General features: G+C 41.9%; 1 protein-coding gene across 3 annotated transcripts; it reads left to right on the top strand.

Annotated features, from left to right (window-relative positions):
- Positions 1-8258: 8258 nt before the first annotated feature.
- Positions 8259-18697, top strand: LOC307020253 (fibroblast growth factor-binding protein 1-like). 3 transcript variants are annotated; one of them, XM_079651488.1, is made up of 2 exons: positions 8259-8334; positions 17206-18697. In XM_079651488.1, the coding sequence occupies exon 2, from the start codon at positions 17233-17235 to the stop codon at positions 17917-17919; it is 687 nt and encodes a 228-aa protein (XP_079507614.1). In that variant the 5' UTR covers positions 8259-8334; positions 17206-17232; the 3' UTR covers positions 17920-18697. The 3 variants fall into 3 exon arrangements, with proteins under 3 accessions (XP_079507614.1, XP_079507613.1, XP_079507612.1); XM_079651487.1 differs by lacking the exon at positions 8259-8334 and adding an exon at positions 11017-11090; XM_079651486.1 differs by lacking the exon at positions 8259-8334 and adding an exon at positions 16767-16830.
- The last annotated feature ends 1979 nt before the right edge of the window (positions 18698-20676 follow it).

Below are 20676 nucleotides of genomic sequence, written 5' to 3'. Positions count from 1 at the left end.
TAAGGACTAAGCCTTACATTGGCTACTTAGCGAGAATCAACTCAGTGAACAACAGATACCAAGGATACTGGCTGAGGAAGAAGACGAAGTAAGCTAAGTAGCCAATATAAGACTTAGCAGTACAGATACATGTGGGCTCACTATTTGGCAAGCAACCGGTCACAGTTGCCCTGTTTATCTCATGTCTTATAAAAGCTTATTAATGATTTTTAAAGTTGTTCACAACCTAATTAATAAATTATTTACAAACTATTCGTAAACCCTTTATAAGGGTAGTCTTATTGTAAAGTGGTACCCATAAATTCTAGTGGTGAAAGAAGAACTCAAATCCTTAACTTAATTGAAAACAATCTATGAAAATATGAAAATAACTCTGTAACAGTTCTGTATTCACACTTCCATATATTTAGCATACAGATGTTTTAGCTGTAAAATGAAGGAATTTAAATAACTTGTTCTGTAGAAAGGTGGATATTAATGCATCAATGCATAAACAACATTTGACTGTTGTTGCTGATCAGGGTGGAGCTCATTTGAAATACTTAATTTACCGTCATGATGTGTGGCAGTCCAGTGGTTCCAGACCTAAAGGGTTAAGATACATTTGGGGCAGTTGTGAGATAAGCCTGAAAAAGATGGTAAAAAACTATAGTCTATAATTTAACTTAAATCTTTAGTTGAGAAATAATACATTGTATTATATTGAACCATTGAACAATAATTTAAATTAAACCACGTGAGGAATTTGAATGGGAAATGTCATGACCTCTGAAATATGACACTTTTATGAATGGCACTTTTGCAAATGGCTACAAACAATTTTAACCACTGGTTTAATCTTTAACAATGTGTTGTATGTTATATGATTTTAGTGTTAAATATTAATCTGGAAAGTAAAGTAACAAGGTGAAAAATCGTTTTTTATGGAAGTATAAAATAGCATTAAAAAGGAAAAACTCAAGTACAAGTACTTTAAGAATGATACTTAAGTAGTATGCGAGTAAATGTACTTCCACAACTAATCAAATGTTATCACCTTTTATTGTGCAATGGTAAAGAGGCTGCTGAACCAATATCAGCCACAAGATGGGGATGCTGAGTGCAGAGTGTACACACACACACACACACACACACACACACACACACACACACACACACACACACACACACACACACAAACACACACACACACACACACACACACACACACACACACACACACACACCTGCTACTGTTTACTTGCAGTAAGTCCTGCACTACTGCTTCTGACACAGTGACTCAGTGATCATTTTCTGTAACTTGTGATATTTTTGTGCCCATATCAAACTCTATATGGCTCTGTCCTTTATCACCATGATGTCTTTGTTCAGTCAGCAGTGTGAGCTGAAACATGAACACAGGGTGGGGTGGATCCATTCATTCGCCTCTCTGTTGTAAGTGATATAGTTCAACAGCACAACATTAAAAAAAAAACGTTAGAGTTTATGCTATAAACATAAAGTTATACATGTATAACAGCTCTTTTATTTAATGTTAATTAACTAAGAGCAATCTAGAAATGTATATGTTTTTATTGTGGCTTTGTTTTGTGGAATGGAGAATTATTCGAGGCTCTTTTTACATTATGCCACTTTCTTGCAACATACTTTTATTAATATGGAAGTTGTTTTTGATGGGATTAGTTTTGTGTCATAAAGATAAAGCAACACTTTCTCAGAATAAAGCAAAACTAAGAGTGCTCCTTCATTTTTTGTTTTCGATTCTGACACAAACGTCCCAGGTGGGCGGGACTTTCAGGGGTGCGTCTCCATTGGCTTCTCAGTTTTTGACTGACAGCCCACTACACCACAGATCATACAGTGCAGCAAACTCCGGAGTCCACTCGGCCACGTTTGTGTTGGTGTGTCCTTCTGGGGAGTTTTCATGAAAATATCGGACTTATCTTATGGATTGCTATGCATTATACTTGTGTTGTGTAGTTTATACTTTATTCCAACTTTAAATATTTTAATACCTGAACTGAACACCTGAACACACTGCTGCAGTAAAATAATTTCCCAATTTGGGATCGATAAAGTGTCTGTCTATCTATCTATTTTATAGATAAAAAACACATCTATGTATTTTCAAGCTAAAGGTGATACACAATATAAACTGTATACTGTAAATGTATCAAATACATGTTACATTTCAAAAGCATATATTGCTATGTTTAAGACAAACAATTAAAGACTGCTTTATTTTAACAAATGCTATCATATAAAAGTGGCAGATTTGCTTTATTAAACAGAGCAGACCTAGGTTGCATACCAACACAATTGGGAACATGCTCACATCTTACTATGTTGGTCTGAAGAGCTGAAGCATTCATACACAATGGATAAAAACTGTGTTGTCTCATTCTAACATTCATGTGAGAAAATGATATACATTTAGCATTACAAATTCGATATACTATTCCTAGCCTGAGGAAAATATGAATAATCAACATATTTGAATGGAATCTCTAACATTTTCATGTAGAATAATACGGAGCCCCTAAAGCAGGGGTGTCAAACTAAATTTCATCGTGGGCCACATTCGCATAAAGGTTGCACTCAAAGAGCCGGTTGTAATATAAATATATAATATATATATAAAATAATGTATTATATTACATTATTGCCTCTGAATTGGATTATTATCGGATAGGATAATAACTTAATTAAGTAATTAACTACGTCTGAAAGCAGAAGTCCAGGGCAAATATTTGCAAGTCTCTTCAGTGCGCATGTCACAAAACGAGATGCATTGTGGGACATGTAGTTTATGGGCAACCTGCTTCTGTAAAGTGGCATGTAACCGTGTAATGAACATATTATATTCTTTGCAAGCTCTTGCGGGGCCACATAAAATAAAGTCACGGGCCGGATTTGGCCCCCGGGCCTTGAGTTTGAGACACCTGCCCTAAAGGGACATGAAACAAACAAAAATAAAACAGAGAGAGAGAGAGAGAGAGAAAGAAAAAACTCAGGATAACGGGTTAGTATCTCGTGCGCACGAGAAAGTTTCTTGTGCTCACGAGAAAGTATCTTGTGCGCAAGAGTTACTAACTTGTGCGCACGAGATACACTGTAAAAAATGGCTGTGAAATCCACAGTTATTTACAGTGTTTGTGCACAGTAAATTACTGTATACCATTTTAGAGTATAATACAGTGTTTCCAACCAACATTTACAGCAACTCTGGAGTTACTGTAGAAATAGCAGTAGTAACGTCCCAACTGTATAAAATCACAGTAACCAACAATGTACTGTATAACGATCACAGTAACCAACAATGTACTGTAGATGATCACAGTAACCAACAATGTACTGTAGATAATCACAGTAACCAACAATGTACTGTAGATATTCACAGTAACATACAATGTACTATAGAAGATCACAGGAACCAACAATGTACTGTAGAAGATCACAGTAACCAACAATGTACTGTAGATGATCACAGTAACCAACAATGTACTGTAGATATTCAACGTAACCAGCAATGTACTGTAGATGATCACAGTAACCAACAATGTACTGTAGATAATCACAGTAACCAACAATGTACTGTAGATATTCACAGTAACATACAATGTACTATAGAAGATCACAGGAACCAACAATGTACTGTAGAAGATCACAGTAACCAACAATGTACTGTAGATGATCACAGTAACCAACAATGTACTGTAGATATTCAACGTAACCAGCAATGTACTGTAGAAGATCACAGTAACCAACAATGTACTGTAGATATTCAACGTAACCAGCAATGTACTGTAGAAGATCACAGTAATCAACAATGTACTTTAGATATTCAACGTAACCAGCAATATACTGTAGAAGATCACAGTAACCAACAATGTACTGTAGAAGGTCACAGTAACCAACAATGTACTGTAGAAGATCAAAATAACCAACAATGTACTGTAGATATTCACAGTAACCAACAATGTACTGTAGAAGATCACAGTAACCAAAAAAGAAAGAACCAACCGAAAAACCCCATTTATAGCTAAAATATCTTAAATAAACCAACATATTTTTCTTAATATATATAATTTTGATGCAGTGTAATTACTAGTTTGGCTATACTAGATATTTTATATACTTATTAGATATATATTTGCAGGGGCGCCGTAAGGGGGTGAAAAGTTAGAACGATTCTAAAGGCCCGTGACTGACAGGGGCCAAAACAATTTTAGAATATTAAGAAAAAAATGTTTAAGTAACCAATGTGATATCTTTTCATGGGGCCCAAAATCCCTGGCGGCGCCACTGTATATTTGTAGGACCCTATGTCTTTGCAAACCGGAAGAACTACAAATGTGGTGCTGATTTATACAAAGAATGTGTCTTGGCATTGCACCTTAAAAACGCAACACAGAGGAATAAAAATAGACAAAAATGTAAGGTAATAATCATCATTTGTATTATTATTGTGGCGGCTCGAAAGTAGACGAGAATAGCCGATTGCAGCTGGGGGAGTTCTCAAAAAGCTTGCCTGAAGTCGGACAGCTCAGAGTCGACTTGACTCGGTTTGCAATGGCGGGATTTGCGTTGCCGTTCTTCGTTGCCCATGAACAATTATTATATCACTACAAATGAATGACTCAAGTGTCTGTTCATTTTAAAACAAATCAATACAAGGGGGGTTGAATCCTACATGTAAAAGACAGAACGACTTAATACTTTGCAAAACTACTTCCGTCAGTGGTCTTGACCAGTTTGCTTTTATAAAGAATGCACAAATGTGTTTAATCGTTAATGTCAGATATGTACTAAGTAAAGACATTTGTTCCTGCTCAAGATTAGATTCAACTTTATTGTTATTGCACAGATTACAGGTACTGAGACAACGAAATGCAGTTTAGCTTCTAACCAGCAGTGGAAAAGCAGTAAAGTGAAAAGTAATGCACACAATCTACACATACATTTAGAATGAATTGAATGATGAATAAACAGTGAGGGGTATGAACAACAGGACACAGGAGTGATTTAAATAAACAGGGTTTTTTATTTACCCAAAAGTCCACAGAAAACATCATAAACCAATAATTTCTAATAACTAGGCCTATAAAAGAGGTCAACAGAAAATACTTCAAAGAAACATGGCATCAACTTAACACTTAGGTGTTAACTCAACAAACTGACCTGCTACAATGAAAACCCAAGGAACCTCTATAGTGGCTTGGCCAAACCAAGTTGAAAACAAGGGATAATTAATAGTAACAGAAAACACAAAGGACACTGACAAAACCCAAATCCTCCCTTTAACATGAAAGCAGGTGGTTTGTCCCAATCTGTCCCAATTGGCTCCATGCAGTATTTATGAGTCCTCAGCGCTAGGCCATGCCCTTTGCTGAACCAGGAAGTCTCCCCCAATGGACATGGTAACTCAAGAGACAAAGAAAGTAATTAATACAAATAATTTTCTCAGTTCATTTATGTAACCCTAGCCAAAGTTTGACAGTCCGACGTCACGCCGCTTAGTGAAAAAGCAAGTTAAGCTAACTGTACTCGGCAAGCTTATCAAAATGTCTTACACGTGTATTATCTAAGAAAAGTGATCATGTATTTTGCCAAACAGTGCCTTTTGTTGTATCTCATGTGTTGGTTATGTTTATGTATTATGTCTGTCATTTCACGTTTAGTAAGGTTTTCATGTTTATTCACGTCATGACAGGTCTGTCTATTTATGTAATTCATTTCTAGTTAAGTCCCTGTGTTTCATGTTGTGTCTCGTTTTCCATTTCCTGTTTCATTTTCTACTTACCTCTTGTCTCTCATTTCAGGCCCTGTTACTTCCTCCTTTTTTGTGTTTTCCCGCCATCGTCAGTGTCTGCCCCGCCCCTGATTGTTTCCACCTGTTCCCACTCACCTCATTTTTAAATAGTCCTGTCTCCCCCCTGTCCTGTGTCAGTTCATGTTTTTTCCCACGTGTGGTCGTGCCAGGCCTCAGCAAAGAGAGGATCGTTTCCAGTCTTGTCAGGTTTTGTTGTTTTGTTAGTTTAAGTTTTTATTTTAGAGGGATTTTCTGTTCAATGACATTAAAAAGAAAATGTTTGTTACATTCAAGACTGTCTCTGGGTCGTGCATTTGGGTTCTCCAGTTTGTGTCGAGGTCGTGACACCTTTTCAACTACAGCACGTCTCTAAAAATGGCTTGGCAGAAGAAATGGCTTCATATTCTTTGTGTTTTGTTATCCACACTGTTTTAAAAATACAATCTCCATGTTTTTGGATATTAATATCGATTGTTTTATGGATAAAAATATTTATCATTTAGCACAAGAAAATACATGGTCTTGATACCGTTCAAAAATTAAGAATACATTGTTAAAATGTATTGTTTGCTGTCTCCCTGCAGTTATTGGTGAGCTTTAACATTTTGTCAAGAATTTCTGGTAATCTGTAAATTACCAGCATGACATGAAGTATACTATAATAAAAAATGTTACAGTTACGATACTGATACTGTAACTTAAAATTATAGCATTAAAGTTTCTATTTTACAATTGGAACACTATTACCGTAAACAAAAATACAGTACTTTTTAAATCACAGTTTTATTTTATAGTTAAAATACTATTAACTTAGAAAAATACAATGCTTCGAAATTACTGTTTTATTCTACAGCTATAACACTACTGCTGTAACACAAAATAAAGTGATTAAATATTACTGTTTCATTTTACAGTTAAAACACTATTGCCGTAGACACAAATACAGTACTTGGAAGTTACTGTGAATAAAAACTTGTAAATACTGTGATTTCCTTTACAGTATTTAACTGGCAGCAATTGACAAGTTACTTACTGTAATTCATTTTACAGTAAGTAACTGGCAGCAATTGACAAGTTACTTACTGTAATTCATTTTACAGTAAGTAACTGGCAACACTTTACAAGTTACTTACTGTAATTCCTATAGTTTTGTGATCGTCCCCCCCGCCTGAGACAGTATGTCCCTGCATAGTGGGAGCTGCCACGGCTGCCCGCACAGCAGCTGATATATCTCCGCCAGCCAGTACATTGCAGGCCAGTGCAGAGCTATCAGGATCAGTGTGTGGCGTTGTTCTCTCACTCTGGCCAGAGTTGGGGGTATCAGAGCCAGGGGTGGGAACGCGTACAGAACGTGCGCGAGTGCGTCCACGCCTAACGGTGCGTTTAAATCGCGCATTCAAAAGAACAGCTGACATTGAGCATTTTCTTTTGATGCGAACAGATCTATCGCGGCTCGGCCGTAACGCACCCACAGCTGACTCACAACCATTGGATGTAGAGTCCAGTCTGCATATAGTGGTGCACCTCTGGACAGCAGATCTGCCCCGAGGTTCATCACTCCTGGTACGTGCGTCGCTCTCAGAGAGAGGAGACGTCCGCAGCGCCATAAGATCAGTTTGCGTGCCAGTATGTGTAACTGGACAGAACGCAAACCCCCTTGGCGGTTTATATACGATATTGTGGTCGTGTTGTCTGTCCTCGCGAGGACATGATGTCCTCTGAGAAAAGGCAGAAAGCGTTTTAGGGTGAGGAACACCGCTAAAAGCTACAGATAATTTATGTGTGACCGTTGGAGGTCTCTGCTCCAGAGACCCCTCACAGGTCGACCTTCGTATATACCCCCCCAGCCCGTCAGACATGCGTCTGTGGTGACCACCTTCCGCGATAGGACAGCACCCATAGGCATGCCCCGTACTAGAAAAGTTGGGTGTAGCCAGTGGCGCAGTGCCATTACGCATTTCATAGTGACCATCACTCTCCGCACGCCATGACGCGCGGGATCCAGTCTGAGGACAGCTACCCAGCGCTGAAACTCCCTCATGTGCAGGTGCCCCAGTCGTACCACCAGGATGGCTGACGCCATGAGCCCCAGTAACCGCAGACATGATCTGAAGAGAACATATTTGCGAAGCCGGAAATGAGCGAGGCAAGCTCTGAAGGCTTTCACTCTCTCTGCTGACAGGCGGGCTGTAAAGGGCACCAAATTAAGGTGTAGGCCCAGGAAGAGTACAGTCTGGGCTGGGGACAACATGCTCTTTTCTGTGTTTATTACGAAACCCAGATCGAGCAGGTGTTTTACGAGGACATTCGACTGCGTAATAGCCTCTTGCTCCGACTGTGCGAGAAGCAGCCAGTCGTCCAGATAAGTTGCCAAGCGAATACCCTGTTGTCTTAACGGGGCTATCGCGGCTTCCGTACACTGTACAAACACTCGCGGGCTGAGAGACAGACCGAAGGGAAGGACTCTGTAGGTCGACTGATGTGAACCATTCGTTCTGGCGCACGAGACGCAACAGATATGTGTGAGTGAGCATTCTGAATTTGTATCTTTTGAGATATTTGTTCAGAGCTCTCAAATCTAGTATAGGCCGAATTCCGTTCCCTCCCCGTTTGGGAACGAGGAAATACTTGGAATAAAAGCCGCTCTGACTCTGTCCGGCGGGTATTATCGATATAGCCTTCTTTTCTAGTAGCGAGAAAATCTCTTGCTCTAGAATATGGGCCGACTCTCCCCGGGCTTATGAATACAGAATGCCCGAGAAGCGAGGGGGGGTGACAGCGAATTGGAGCCTGTAGCCCCGTGTTACTGTCTTGAAAACCCAAGCAGAATCTGTGAGCATCTTCCACTTTTCGCTTCTTAAAGCGAGCGGAGATGTCACATCTCTGTCGTCTGCCCTCTGTGTCTTTATTTGTTGTGTTATGGGGCCCTCTAGTGTCTGAACACGGTGGTACCCCAGGTTGACAACCCCGGCAGACACTGCGCATGCTCGTGGCGGTGGTGCCTTCACAATCCCGTCTAATGTCTGCCTTTTGAGAGAGGCCGTATCCGCTCTCAAAAGAGGGGTAGACGACAGACTGTTTATTGTTTTTATTGTTTTTATTTTCATATTTATTCACTGCGCCCTTGGCTTCAAGTCTGGAAACGACAGTGGAAAATGATTTATTTGGAAACAATAATGATGACATGTGTTTGTGTGACTTAAACAGGCAGCGGAACTTGCTGTCTTTGATGTTAAGTCCATTTCCCTTATGGCGCGAACTTGAGGATGACGTTCTGGCATCACTCGAGGCATGATGGCACCCCGAAAACACATGAGCATCTAACACTGGAACGTGTTCTGGAGCTGGGGAACAGGGAACTTCCAGCTCTCTCGTCGAGGAGAGGAGAGGAGGCTGTCAGGCCGCCCGCTTCTTCTTCCTCGCCTGGTGGCTGAAAACCTGGGTCGGCTGTGCCTGAGCGGCAGCTGCCGGAACCGGAGATCTTCTTGGCCAGCTCATCCTCGCCTCGTGCCTGGGCTGGGGACCCGGGACGGGCTGTGGTCTCTGCTGCTTCAGTATCTTGAACCGGGCAGGATGTGAGGCAGCTTGAGTGAAGGCCTGCCGCGGGACCGTTGAAGGTGGCGGCTGGACCCTTTGGGGGAGACAGAGCTGGGGAGCCTCGTCTTCCTTCTTTTTTGATTCGCATCTCAGCTGCATAGAATCTAGAGCGGAGCCAAATATGCCCTCAGGAACAATAGGCATGTCCAGAAAATCCTCTTTTTCCCGGTCTGGAAGGTTTGTCAGGTTGAGCCATTTGGCTCTCTCCTGTACCACCATAATTCCCAGTGCTTTGCCCGTGGCTTGGACTGCACAGCGCTGCACACGGAGGCAAATGTCCGTGATCGCTGCGATCTCGTCCTACACGGCAGGCTCAGGTTTGCTCGACAAGTCTTCGCAGAGCTCCGCCTGGTAGGCGGTCAGCAGCGAGGAGACGTTGAGTGCCCTGGCGGACAAAACTGCGGCTCTATAGGCCCGTTCGGTCATCGCTGACTGAAAACGGTCTGCCTTTGCCGGTAGCGTGGGGTTCCTGCTCGGTGTCGAAGCCAACCTCGGTTGGAGGTGGGCTGCCACCAGCGGTTCCATGGGCGGCATGCGGAGCAGGCCGAGCCTCTCCATGCCGTCACAGTCCAGGCAGGAGGCACCCTGGATTGGGGCCTTGTTGCTGAAAGGGCGGTCTCTCCACGAGACCGACACCTCGTCCAGCATCTCCGGAAAGACTGGACTGCCTCTTCGTCCTCGTTGCTTGGGGCAATTGCTTTCCCTCGTAGCGAGATCTGGAGGTCTCCTTGGCCACTTCAGGCCATGGGATGTCCAGCCTGGATGCAGCGCGTTGACACACGGCCTGCAAGTCCATACTTAGGCAGGGCGAAGCTGGTGTGCTTTCGCCCGGGAGAGCGGACATCGCTCCCGGCTTTGCAGCCTGAGCCGATGAAACGAAGATGTCATCCTCGTGTTCATCCGAGTCGGACAGGAGGAACTCAGAGGCATCCTCTTCTTCCTCCATATAGTCCAACTCCAGGACATCCTCCGCGGGTGGAACCATGGTGAGGTCCAGTTGGGAGCCCCAGCTTGACACAGCACGGGGCTCCGCTCTCGCGGCTCTTGCCACCACCGGACCCCAGCCTGACACGGCGCGGGGCTCCGGTTCAGCGGCTGCCGCTGTTATTGAGCCCCAGCCTGACACGGCGCGTGGCTCAATCTCTGCGGCGGACGCCACCATGTCTTGATTGCCAGCCGGCGAATCAGGGGACATGAGGGGGTCCTGTCCCGACAAGCTAGCTTGGCGTGCTAGCCGTCGGCGGAGGCTCTTAATGGTGAAGCGGGCACAATGCCCGCACGAGCCGGGGTTATCGATAGCCTCCTGGGCGTGTTCCAGCCCGAGGCAGGACGAGCAGACCTGGTGTGAGTCTGTGCCTGAGATCTTAAACCCACAGCCGCATAGTCGAGCCTCCGAGTCCCTGACTCCTCTGGTGTGAGGGAGAGAAGGGTCCATCTTTGTTCGCCGGGGTGTCGGCGTGGAGTGGACACGCTAGTAACAGGTACGTTACTGAGATAAAAATCCAACCTTGTCGTTAATCCGAAAGGAAAAAGCGACGGCGTAGATTTTATTCTTTAAAGAATATTAACTGGTGTGTTAATACCTTTTTGTTTTTTATCTCCGTCTCCTCTGGTGTGAGAGAGAAAAGAGAACGTCCTCGCTACCGTGGTGTCGGTGTGGAGGGAAGAAAAGCTTCAACAGGTATGTTGCTAGCTTGAAGAAAAAATCAAACCTTACCGTAATTTCGAAAGAAAGAAACGGCGAGGCAGATTACAATATTAACTGGTGTGTTAATATTGTTCAGTCTTCTTGCAAGGCAAAAAAGTAACCGGCAAGCGCCCGTCGACCGAATGTTAGCTTTGGGTTCAGTCTGTGGACCGTTAAGCTAGCCCGGCTACTGATAATTCGAGATGTGCTCTGAAGCGAGAAGAGGTGTTTGAATGACGCTGCGTCGTAGCGCAAGCTACTTATAGGGTGGGTGGATTCCCTGACGTAGACGTCAAGATCACCAGCCAATCAGGATTGGCGTAATGAGATTACATTACATTGCATTTAGCTGACGCTTTTATCCAAAGCGACTTACAATAAGTGCGTTCGAGCAACAAAGTACAAACTTGAAGAAAACAGAATCATATAAGTACATCAGGTTTCATAGAGCTAAAACATTTCAAGTGCTACTCAACTGGCTATAGATAAGCCAGTCCTTTATTAGTATACAAGTGCTTTGTTAATAGTTCTATCGCTCAAAGTGGAGTCGAAAGAGATGAGTTTTCAGTCTGCGCCGGAAGATGTGTAAGCTTTCTGTCCAGATTGATGCTTCTGTTTGCATACGCGTTGAGGCGCATCCCATAGTGAGACATCGAACTGAGTGTTATGAATGAGAACACCACAGCATTTCACATTGGACGGAAAGGGTATTCCTTAGGGAGAACACTTCTTGTTTGTGATTGGACAGAGCCAGCCAGAGAAGCACTGTGATTGGTTGTTTTTGCTGCCAGTCAAGAAATGACACTTGGCCCAACACATCAGCTGTTAGCTGTTAGCACACACTCAGAGCTCACAGCTCCTCATATGTATCTGTTTAGAAACTGGACAAAAGTTAAACATATACAAAACACAGACTGTCTATGTCATGGCGAATACAGTCGCTGCTTTATTTATGTCTGTATGACGTTGTTGTGAGTGTGGACGGAGCAGCTACAGGTTAGTTTAGCCTGATGGATCCGATCCCGATAGGATTTACATGGAGATACGCCCCGCCCCCTCTCCAGCGTCTTGTTTGAATGACAGCAGTAAACACAGAATTAATGCTTTATTAATTCATGGTTTTTAAGGGGCTTATAATATTCGCATCGCTCTAATTGCTCGAGTTTCACCGCGGCTGTCAGCTGTGTTTGCTCCTGTCATTCAAATAAGACGCGCTGGAGACGGAGCGGGGCGTATCTCCATGTAAATTCTATGGGAGATACCAACTACAACCAAATGAACATATTTGACCGTGATGTAATTGTAATACACGTTTCAAAGTGATGCCGAAGTAACTACATACTGATAACGGTTAGTAAAAACCATGAATTAACGCTTTGACAAATCTGCAGACAAGACGGTAGGCGAAAAGCTTTTAAAATGCGTGTTTTGTGAATGGAATCGGATCCATTAGGCTAAACTAACCTGTAGCTGCTCCGTACACACTCACAACAACGTCATACAGACATAAATAAAGCAGCGACTTTATTCGCCATGACATAGACAGTCTGTGGTTTGTACATGTTTAACTTTTGTCCAGTTTCTGAACAGATATGAGGAGCTGTGAGCTCTGAGTTTGTGCTAACAGCTAATGTGATGGGACCATGGTTGGGACATATTGCGCTGTCGGGCGTTGACCAATCACGAAGCGTCATTTCCAATCACAGCAGTGCTTCTCTGGCTGGCTCTGTCCAATCACAAACAAGAAGTGTTCTCCCTAAAGGAATACCCTTTCCGTCCAATGTGAAATGCTGTGGTGTTTCCTGAAATGCTGTGGTGTTTTCTGAAATGCTGTTGCGTTTTCTGAAATGCTGTGGCGTTTTCTGAAATGCTGTTGTGTTTTGTGAAATGCTGTGGCGTTTTCTGAAATGCTGTTGTGTTTTGTGAAATGCTGTGGCGTTTTGTGAAATGCTGTGGTGTTTTGTGAAATGCTGTGGCGTTTTGTGAAATGCTGCGGCGTTTTGTGAAATGCTGTGGCGTTTTTTGAAATGCTGTGGTGTTTTCTGAAATGCTGTTGTGTTTTGTGAATTGCTGTAGCGTTTTGTGAAATGCTGTGGTGTTTTCTGAAATGCTGTGGTGTCTTGCACTTCAGGGCCACCGTATTTATAGGCCTAGTTATTAGAAATGATTGATTTATGATGTTTTCTGTGGACCTTTGGGTAAATAAAAAAAAACAGTTTATTTAAACCACTCCTGTGTCCTGTTGTTCAGTCCCCTCACTGATTATTCATCATTCAATTAATTCTATATTTTATTCTGTAGATTGTGTGCATTACTTTTCACTTTACTGCTTGTTGCACTCCTGGTTAGAAGCTAAACTGCATTTCGTTGTCTCAGTATTCAGTAATATGTGCAATAACAATAAAGTTGAATCTAATCTTCTGACATTAATGATTAAACACAGTTGTGAATTCTTTATAAATGCAAACTGGTCAAGACCACTGACGGAAGTAGTTTTGCAAAGTAGTGGTTCTGTCTTTTACATGTAAGATTCAACCCCCCTTGTATTGATTTGTTTTAAAAATGAACAGACACTTGAGTCATTCATTTGTAGTGATATAATAATTGTTCATCTGCAACGAAGAACGCCAACGCAAATTCCGCCAACGCAAATCCCGCCATTGCAAACCAAGTCAAGCCGACTCCGAGCTGTCCGACTTCAGGGAATCTTTTTGGGACCTCCCCCAGCTGCAATCGGCTATTCTCGTCTACTTTCGAGGCGCCACAATAATAATAAAAATGATGATTATTACCTTACTTTTGTCTATTTTTATTCCTCTGTATTGCGTTTTTAAGGTGTAATGCCAAGACTAATTCTTTGTATAAATCAGCACCACATTTGTAGTTCTTCCGGTTTGCAAAGACATAGGGTCTTACAAATATATATCTACTAAGTATATAAAATATTTAGTATAGCCAAGATTATGTATATTAAGAAAAATATGTTGGTTTATTTTAACTATAAATGGGTTTTTTCGGCTGGTCCTTTCTTTTTTGGTTACTGTGATTATCTACAGTACATTGTTGGTTACTGTGATTATAAAGTACATTGTTGGTTACTGTGATTCTCGACAGTACATTACTGTGATCATCTACAATACATTGTTTGTTACTGTGAATATCTACAGTGCCTTGTTGGTTACTGTGAATATCTACAGTGCATTGTTGGTTACTGTGATGTTCTACAGTGCATTGTTGGTTACTGTGAATATCTACAGTGCATTGTTGGTTACTGTGATGTTCTACAGTACATTGTTGGTTACTGTGAATATACAGTACATTGATGGTTACTGTGATTATCTACAGTACATTACTGTGAATATCTACAGTACATTGTTGGTTAATGTGATCATCTACAATACATTGTTTGTTACTGTGAATATCTACAGTGCATTGTTGGTTACTGTGATGTTCTACAGTGCATTGTTGGTTACTGTGAATATACAGTACATTGTTGGTTACTGTGATTCTCGACAGTACATTACTGTGATCATCTACAATACATTGTTTGTTACTGTGAATATCTACAGTGCCTTGTTGGTTACTGTGAATATCTACAGTAGATTGTTGGTTACTGTGAATATCTACAGTGCATTGTTGGTTACTGTGATGTTCTACAGTGCATTGTTGGTTACTGTGAATATCTACAGTGCATTGTTGGTTACTGTGATGTTCTACAGTACATTGTTGGTTACTGTGAATATACAGTACATTGATGGTTACTGTGATTATCTACAGTACATTACTGTGAATATCTACAGTACATTGTTGGTTAATGTGATCTTCTACAGTACATTGTTGGTTACTGTGATTTTATACAGTTGGGACATTACTACTGCTATTTCTACAGTAACTCCAGAGTTGCTTTAATTGTTGGTTGGAAACACGGTATTATACTCTAAAATGGTATACAGTAATTTACTGTGCACAAACACTTTAAATAACTGTAGATTTCACAGCCATTTTTTACAGTGCACCGCCTACACTGTGACCCTTCATTGAACAGCTAAAGAGTGACCGCAGGCCGTTACGTTTTACCTCTACACACATCGAACTGCCCGATTACTCCCCCTTTTATTAGTTTTATGAAGGAGATGTCCGGTCACCATGATGGGCGGACTGGGACTAAAAATCTGCCCGGGAATCTGATCATTGAGAAAGAAGCAACAAGAACTGGAAACAAAAACGTATGTTAAAAAAAAGAAAAAAGACTTATAGCCTAGTTTACATGATTGCAAATTATAGTTTTATTTTTGAAATGTATTTTATTTTGTTTGACTCAGTTCTTTTTCCTCTTGAACTCTTAGTTTTGCTTGATTCTGAGAAAGTGTTGCTTTATCTTTATGAGACAAAACTAATCCCACAGTTGTTGGCCCTAACATCCTACAATAATCCAAACACGAGATTGTTATAAATATATCATAATAATTATTTATCAGACGTGTAGCCTAGTTTATGCGGAGTAAAAAAAGACACCATGTGGACAAAGGACAAAATGTAAAACAAAGACAGAAATGAATACATAGTTAATCGACACAGTTTTTCAGTGATTGTTGTAACAGCCTGCACGGTGAAATAAGAAGAATACATCCTCTGACTGACTTCATAAAGAAGCGCACTGAGTTGATGTCAGGATATCAAAGAAGGAAGGAGGAACCACATGAAAAGTTTATGGGGAGAGCGGGAGCAGACATCTGGTAAATGTGTTACCTTTGATAGATAACTGAGTTTAAAACAAGGGTCAACAATCTGGTCAATGTCAGTTATGATGTGCGTAATCAGTTTATTTAATTAAAACCTTTCACAGAATAGTGAGACCTTTACTTCCAGTGTATGATTCGCTCCACTTTTATCAATCAGAAGAAAATAAACTAAAACAAACACACTGTTTAAAAGCCAGAATTGCATTTAAGAAATAATTATAACTTTTGATGTATTTAGTGTTTAAAAAGTTGGGTTTATTTTCACTATACTGCAGGTTATTTGCAATATAATTACAGTTGAGTAGTTGGGTTTTTTACTCTGAAATGTAGAGGATTACAAGTATAAAGGAGCAGAAAATGGGAACTCCATGCCAAAATATATTTTTTTAAAGTGACAGTTCTTGAGTAGCCTATAATAACTTTAGTCGCTTTCAACCACTGTTTTTTTTAATCACAAATCTTTCTATGTTTTGCTTTGGTGTTAAGGTAAAGCCACATGGTGGAATTTGAAGGACATGATCTCCTCGTGGTTGAGTGCAGCAGCGGATTGGTGGAGAGCCAGAGTCGAGCCTCCTAGATTGAGTGTGTGTGAGGTGGGGTTACAATGTGTTCACCAGGCATGTAACCGTTATTAAGAATAAACCCACTCTTATCTGTGCATACATGCAGATCCAGCATCAGTGCACCAGTCTCTTTGATCTTCAGTTAAACGTTCTGTTTGGACACGCCGGAACAAAACACCAAATAAATATTTCAAAGATTTTCCTCAATGGGGCTGCGTAGCCTACGTCATTGTGTATGTGTGTGTGCGTGCGTGCGTGCGTGCGTGTGTGTGTGTGTGTGTGTGTGTGTGTGTGTGTGTGTGTGTGTTGTTGGGCGGGAATAGTGGGCGTGCCGAAGCATCTATTACATTTCTGTATGTATGAAAGCCATGTGAGACCACAGAGAGCCACAAGAAGCAGATTTACGCACAGCAGCACGAGTTATTCTGGGTGAGATAAAGTTGTTGTGTGTTACTTTCATGTTTTTACTTTAGGTGTAGTATGTTGTATTACGACCTACTTCCACAGGTGTCTATTAGTTTGCTGCAGGCTCAAAATATCAAATTGAATTGCAGCTTTCTATGCGTAATACAGTTTCCCCATTGGCGTAAAACCATTGCTCGCTCGCAAAGAAAAATACATGCATCATTTTGTCTGGGGGGGGGGAATTATATATAATTCATATATTATTATTTTTCATAATTATTGTTTTGACCAGAACTGAGGCTTTGGACCTTGTTTTAACCGCGCATGTTCTGTCCTTTCAGATGATAAAGTGATTTCTAAAATAATGTTGCTTAACACAAACATTGTCTTTGCTCTCAGGTGATAATCTGTCTGCTAAAAGAGGAAATGTTATTCCTGACGACTGTCGCTCCCTGGCTGCTGTTGGCCTTCCTCGGGCAGCAGGTCTCTCTCTCCTCCGGTGCGCGCAATAAGCACCGAGGAGCAGACAAGTCGGTGACTGCAGCCCCGGACAAAGCGCCAAGGAGCGGGGACAAGTCTGCCGCAAACGGCCGTGGAAAGTTCTCCATCAACAACAAGACGGAGTGCACGTGGGGGGCCAAAGCAGTCGGGGACGCGGTCAAGCTGTCGGTGAAATGCGAGGACCGGGAGGCGCGCACCAAAGGCGGAGTCACGGATATAAAGTGTGAATACAACGGTAAACCTCAGAGCTGCGCGGGATACAAGTCCAACAACAAGGGCTTCTGGAAACAGGTGGCGCGTGCTTTCAAAAAGCTGCAGGGCAAAGTGTGCAGCGACGAGAGCAAGCTGGTGAGGGCTGGCATTTGTAAGCGCGCGCCCAGGGATGCGCACTTCAAGCTGGACGTGAGCTCCGTCAACCTCGCTCAGTCCGGAGAGGCGGAAACTCACGTGCCACCACCGCCGCAGCCTCGCGCCACCGCTGCAGCTCCGGTCAAACCGACTGCATGCACAGCGCGCGTGAACCATCTGAAAACAGCTGAAGAGAACTGCAGCGGCTCGTGGGCCAGCGTGTGCAACTTCTTCCTGACCATGCTGCAGAGCGAGGACTGTTAGATCCGGGTCCCACAGGAGGACACGATCAGACTGAAGCAGGAGTTACTTTAGGACTCATTGTGCTTTTAAAAAGCAGCAACAAGTCTTTCTTTTTTTTAAATCAATAATCAGATTCTCTCTCCAATATACCATGTTTACATCACGCATGTGGATGTTATCAGGTGTTTATAAAGTCATTTATAATCGATGAAGAAAGTGCTTTTTCTAAAGTACTGTCTTAAGTTCAATGCTTACTCAGTATGTTATGCTTTTATACTGGACTTCAGATTCAAAATGTTCTGGCAATTTTAACCTCTTTGAAAATGTTCCTTCAAAACGTCATGAGATTGTAACGTGATTGTGTTTAGCTCCACCTTGAGCCATTGCATGAGAAGAAAAAAAATCAAACATTTGATAAAGATGTAAATACTTTTTATACTTGAGATACAATTTTCTGATGAATTTTTCAATTGTCTTTTTAATATTTTGTTTTGGCTTTTCAACTTTTCGATGAACCCCTTGCACTCCAAAGATTTGTGACCACTAAACAAACAAAAGCGGAAACAGGCTACAAGTTAACGTTGCTCTGAAATGATTTATGTTTTTCACCTTGGCTCTTGAGAACATTTGTTTTACTTGAGTATTTGTATGTGTTATTGCTTTTATACAATCTGTTTATCACAGAACCAAAGTTTGATTATTAGAGCGGTATTTTTATGTCTACCTCTGGTAACCTTTATCAATCATCCATGTAAACACCACTGTATTTGTGCACCAAAATAAATATTTTCTATTTATACAGTGTGTCCTTTTGCCTTAAAGTTTATGAAATGTGACATTTGATGGGGAGACCAAGAGGGATGTGGGTGTTCATATGTTGACAAGGATTGTACATGTGCCAACAAATATGTGTCCTGTTTTGAGTTCAATACAAATCAACTTGTTTAAAAACATTTCTCGAATCAAACACCATTTTTAAATATCACAGGAGAGATGGATTTTATTCAATCTCCCTTCAAGAAACCAACAATGAGTGTGCAAAACTATAGAAAGCAATTATTATGCACAACTTTCTTCTCCAGTTGCTAAGTTCCCAAAAAATATTAGTTTTCCTCCTATAAATGCCCAGATACACCGGCCAGTCACCTGAGAAGTTGCCGACGCCGACGCCGACTGTTGCGTCGCCGGACTCTCCTGTGTATTTGCCGACTTCGCGCACTGGAACACACCGCAAATCCGAGCCGAGCACGTATGAATTGCGCATGCGTGAGTGGCAATAACTCTCCTTACCAGCAGGCGGCGGTAGTGTGTATTCATCATTTAAAAGAGGCAACAACCGGAACAACCGGAAAACAGAGAAGAAGAACAGACTCCATGATATAAACAAACAACAAATAGCGTTTTTCTTTCCATTTTCACTCTCGTCCATTGAAAACATGAACGAGCTGGACGAACGGGAGGTACTGGAGCTAGCAGCCCTTGGTCTCACGCCTGTGTTAAATCATTTGTTTACCTCCCTCACTTCCGTTAACGCTTCTCATGCACTGATTCGCTAGCTGAACAGCCAATCAGTGTTATCCCTTTGTCAGACTTCCGGTGGTGTTCTCGACGCCACCGGCAAGAAAAGGGGTCAGGTCGGCAGAAAAGACCCGACAGTGCGGCGCACACAACTCCGAATAGGGCGTGCCCACGCTCATGTTCGGCCTGACTCCATTTACTGCCGATTTCGGGCCGGTGTATCTGGGCTAAGGAGCCCAGTTGGCCCTTTGTAAGGTAGCCTAGTTTGTATTTTTTTTTTAATAAAATGAAATATAAGTTTTACAGTGTTGTAAGTCCTTGTGAGGCAGAAATACAATAAATATACTCATTTATTCTAGTGAATCTTAGATATTTTTGACTTTTGCTATGAGAAAATAGAGAAAATATTTTGTAAAACAAGACATCTTTGATTTAATGTTGGACTTTTATTTAGGCAGATTAAAGTCTGTGTAAACTACACTTCCATGCCCTCAGGTTAAAGCACCACACATTAATTTTTGTATACACACATGTGGAGTGATTGTACAGGACATCCAAATATAAGGCTTGTTCCTCTGGCTTCCTGCAGCAGTCTCTAATTACTTTCTCAGTGACGGCAGACAGCTGCATCAGGAGCAGTTCTAACCGGGGAGTGTTATGATCCAGCTGCGAGTGTGTGTGTGTGTGTGTGTGTGTGTGTGTGTGTGTGTGTGTGTGTGTGTGTGTGTGTGTGTGTGTGTGTGTGTGTGTGTGTGTGTGTGTGTGTGTGTGTGTGTGTGTGTGTGTGTGTGTGTGTGTGTGTGTGTGTGTGAATGTAATGTGTAATCCCAGAGGTGATTTTATGCTTTCCTGTCTGCTCTTGACCCTCTTCACCTCTGACCTGCTGCTCTTTGTCCCCTCAGACAGACACTTAACAAAAAAGCCGAAAGGAGAGAGATTTCCACCTTTTTAACGGAAGTCCGCTCTCTTTAATGGCACAAAAGGGATTTTGTTTTACCGACTCGTTCAGCCAGAGCTCGAGGATGCATTCCAGAAAGGAGGAAGTAGTTAGAGGTTAGAGGTCAAGGGTCAAGAAGGAAATGAGGATACCATCCGCAGGTCTGCGCTGTAAGGAGCTGCCTCCTCACCTCTGCTACTCCTCATGTGGCTTCATTTCTTTTTTCTTTGTGATCTTCCCCGTTTTGATCAGAAGAAGATGCAGCTGCAGGATCAGTACAGAGAGTGGAGTAACCGCAGAGCTATAAATCAGTTTCAGGGTCA

The sequence above is a fragment of the Notothenia rossii genome (genome assembly GCF_949606895.1).
Source record: "Notothenia rossii genome assembly, chromosome: 1".
Taxonomy (NCBI): Eukaryota; Metazoa; Chordata; class Actinopteri; order Perciformes; family Nototheniidae; genus Notothenia; species Notothenia rossii.
This window is presented reverse-complemented; position numbering and strand designations above follow the sequence as displayed.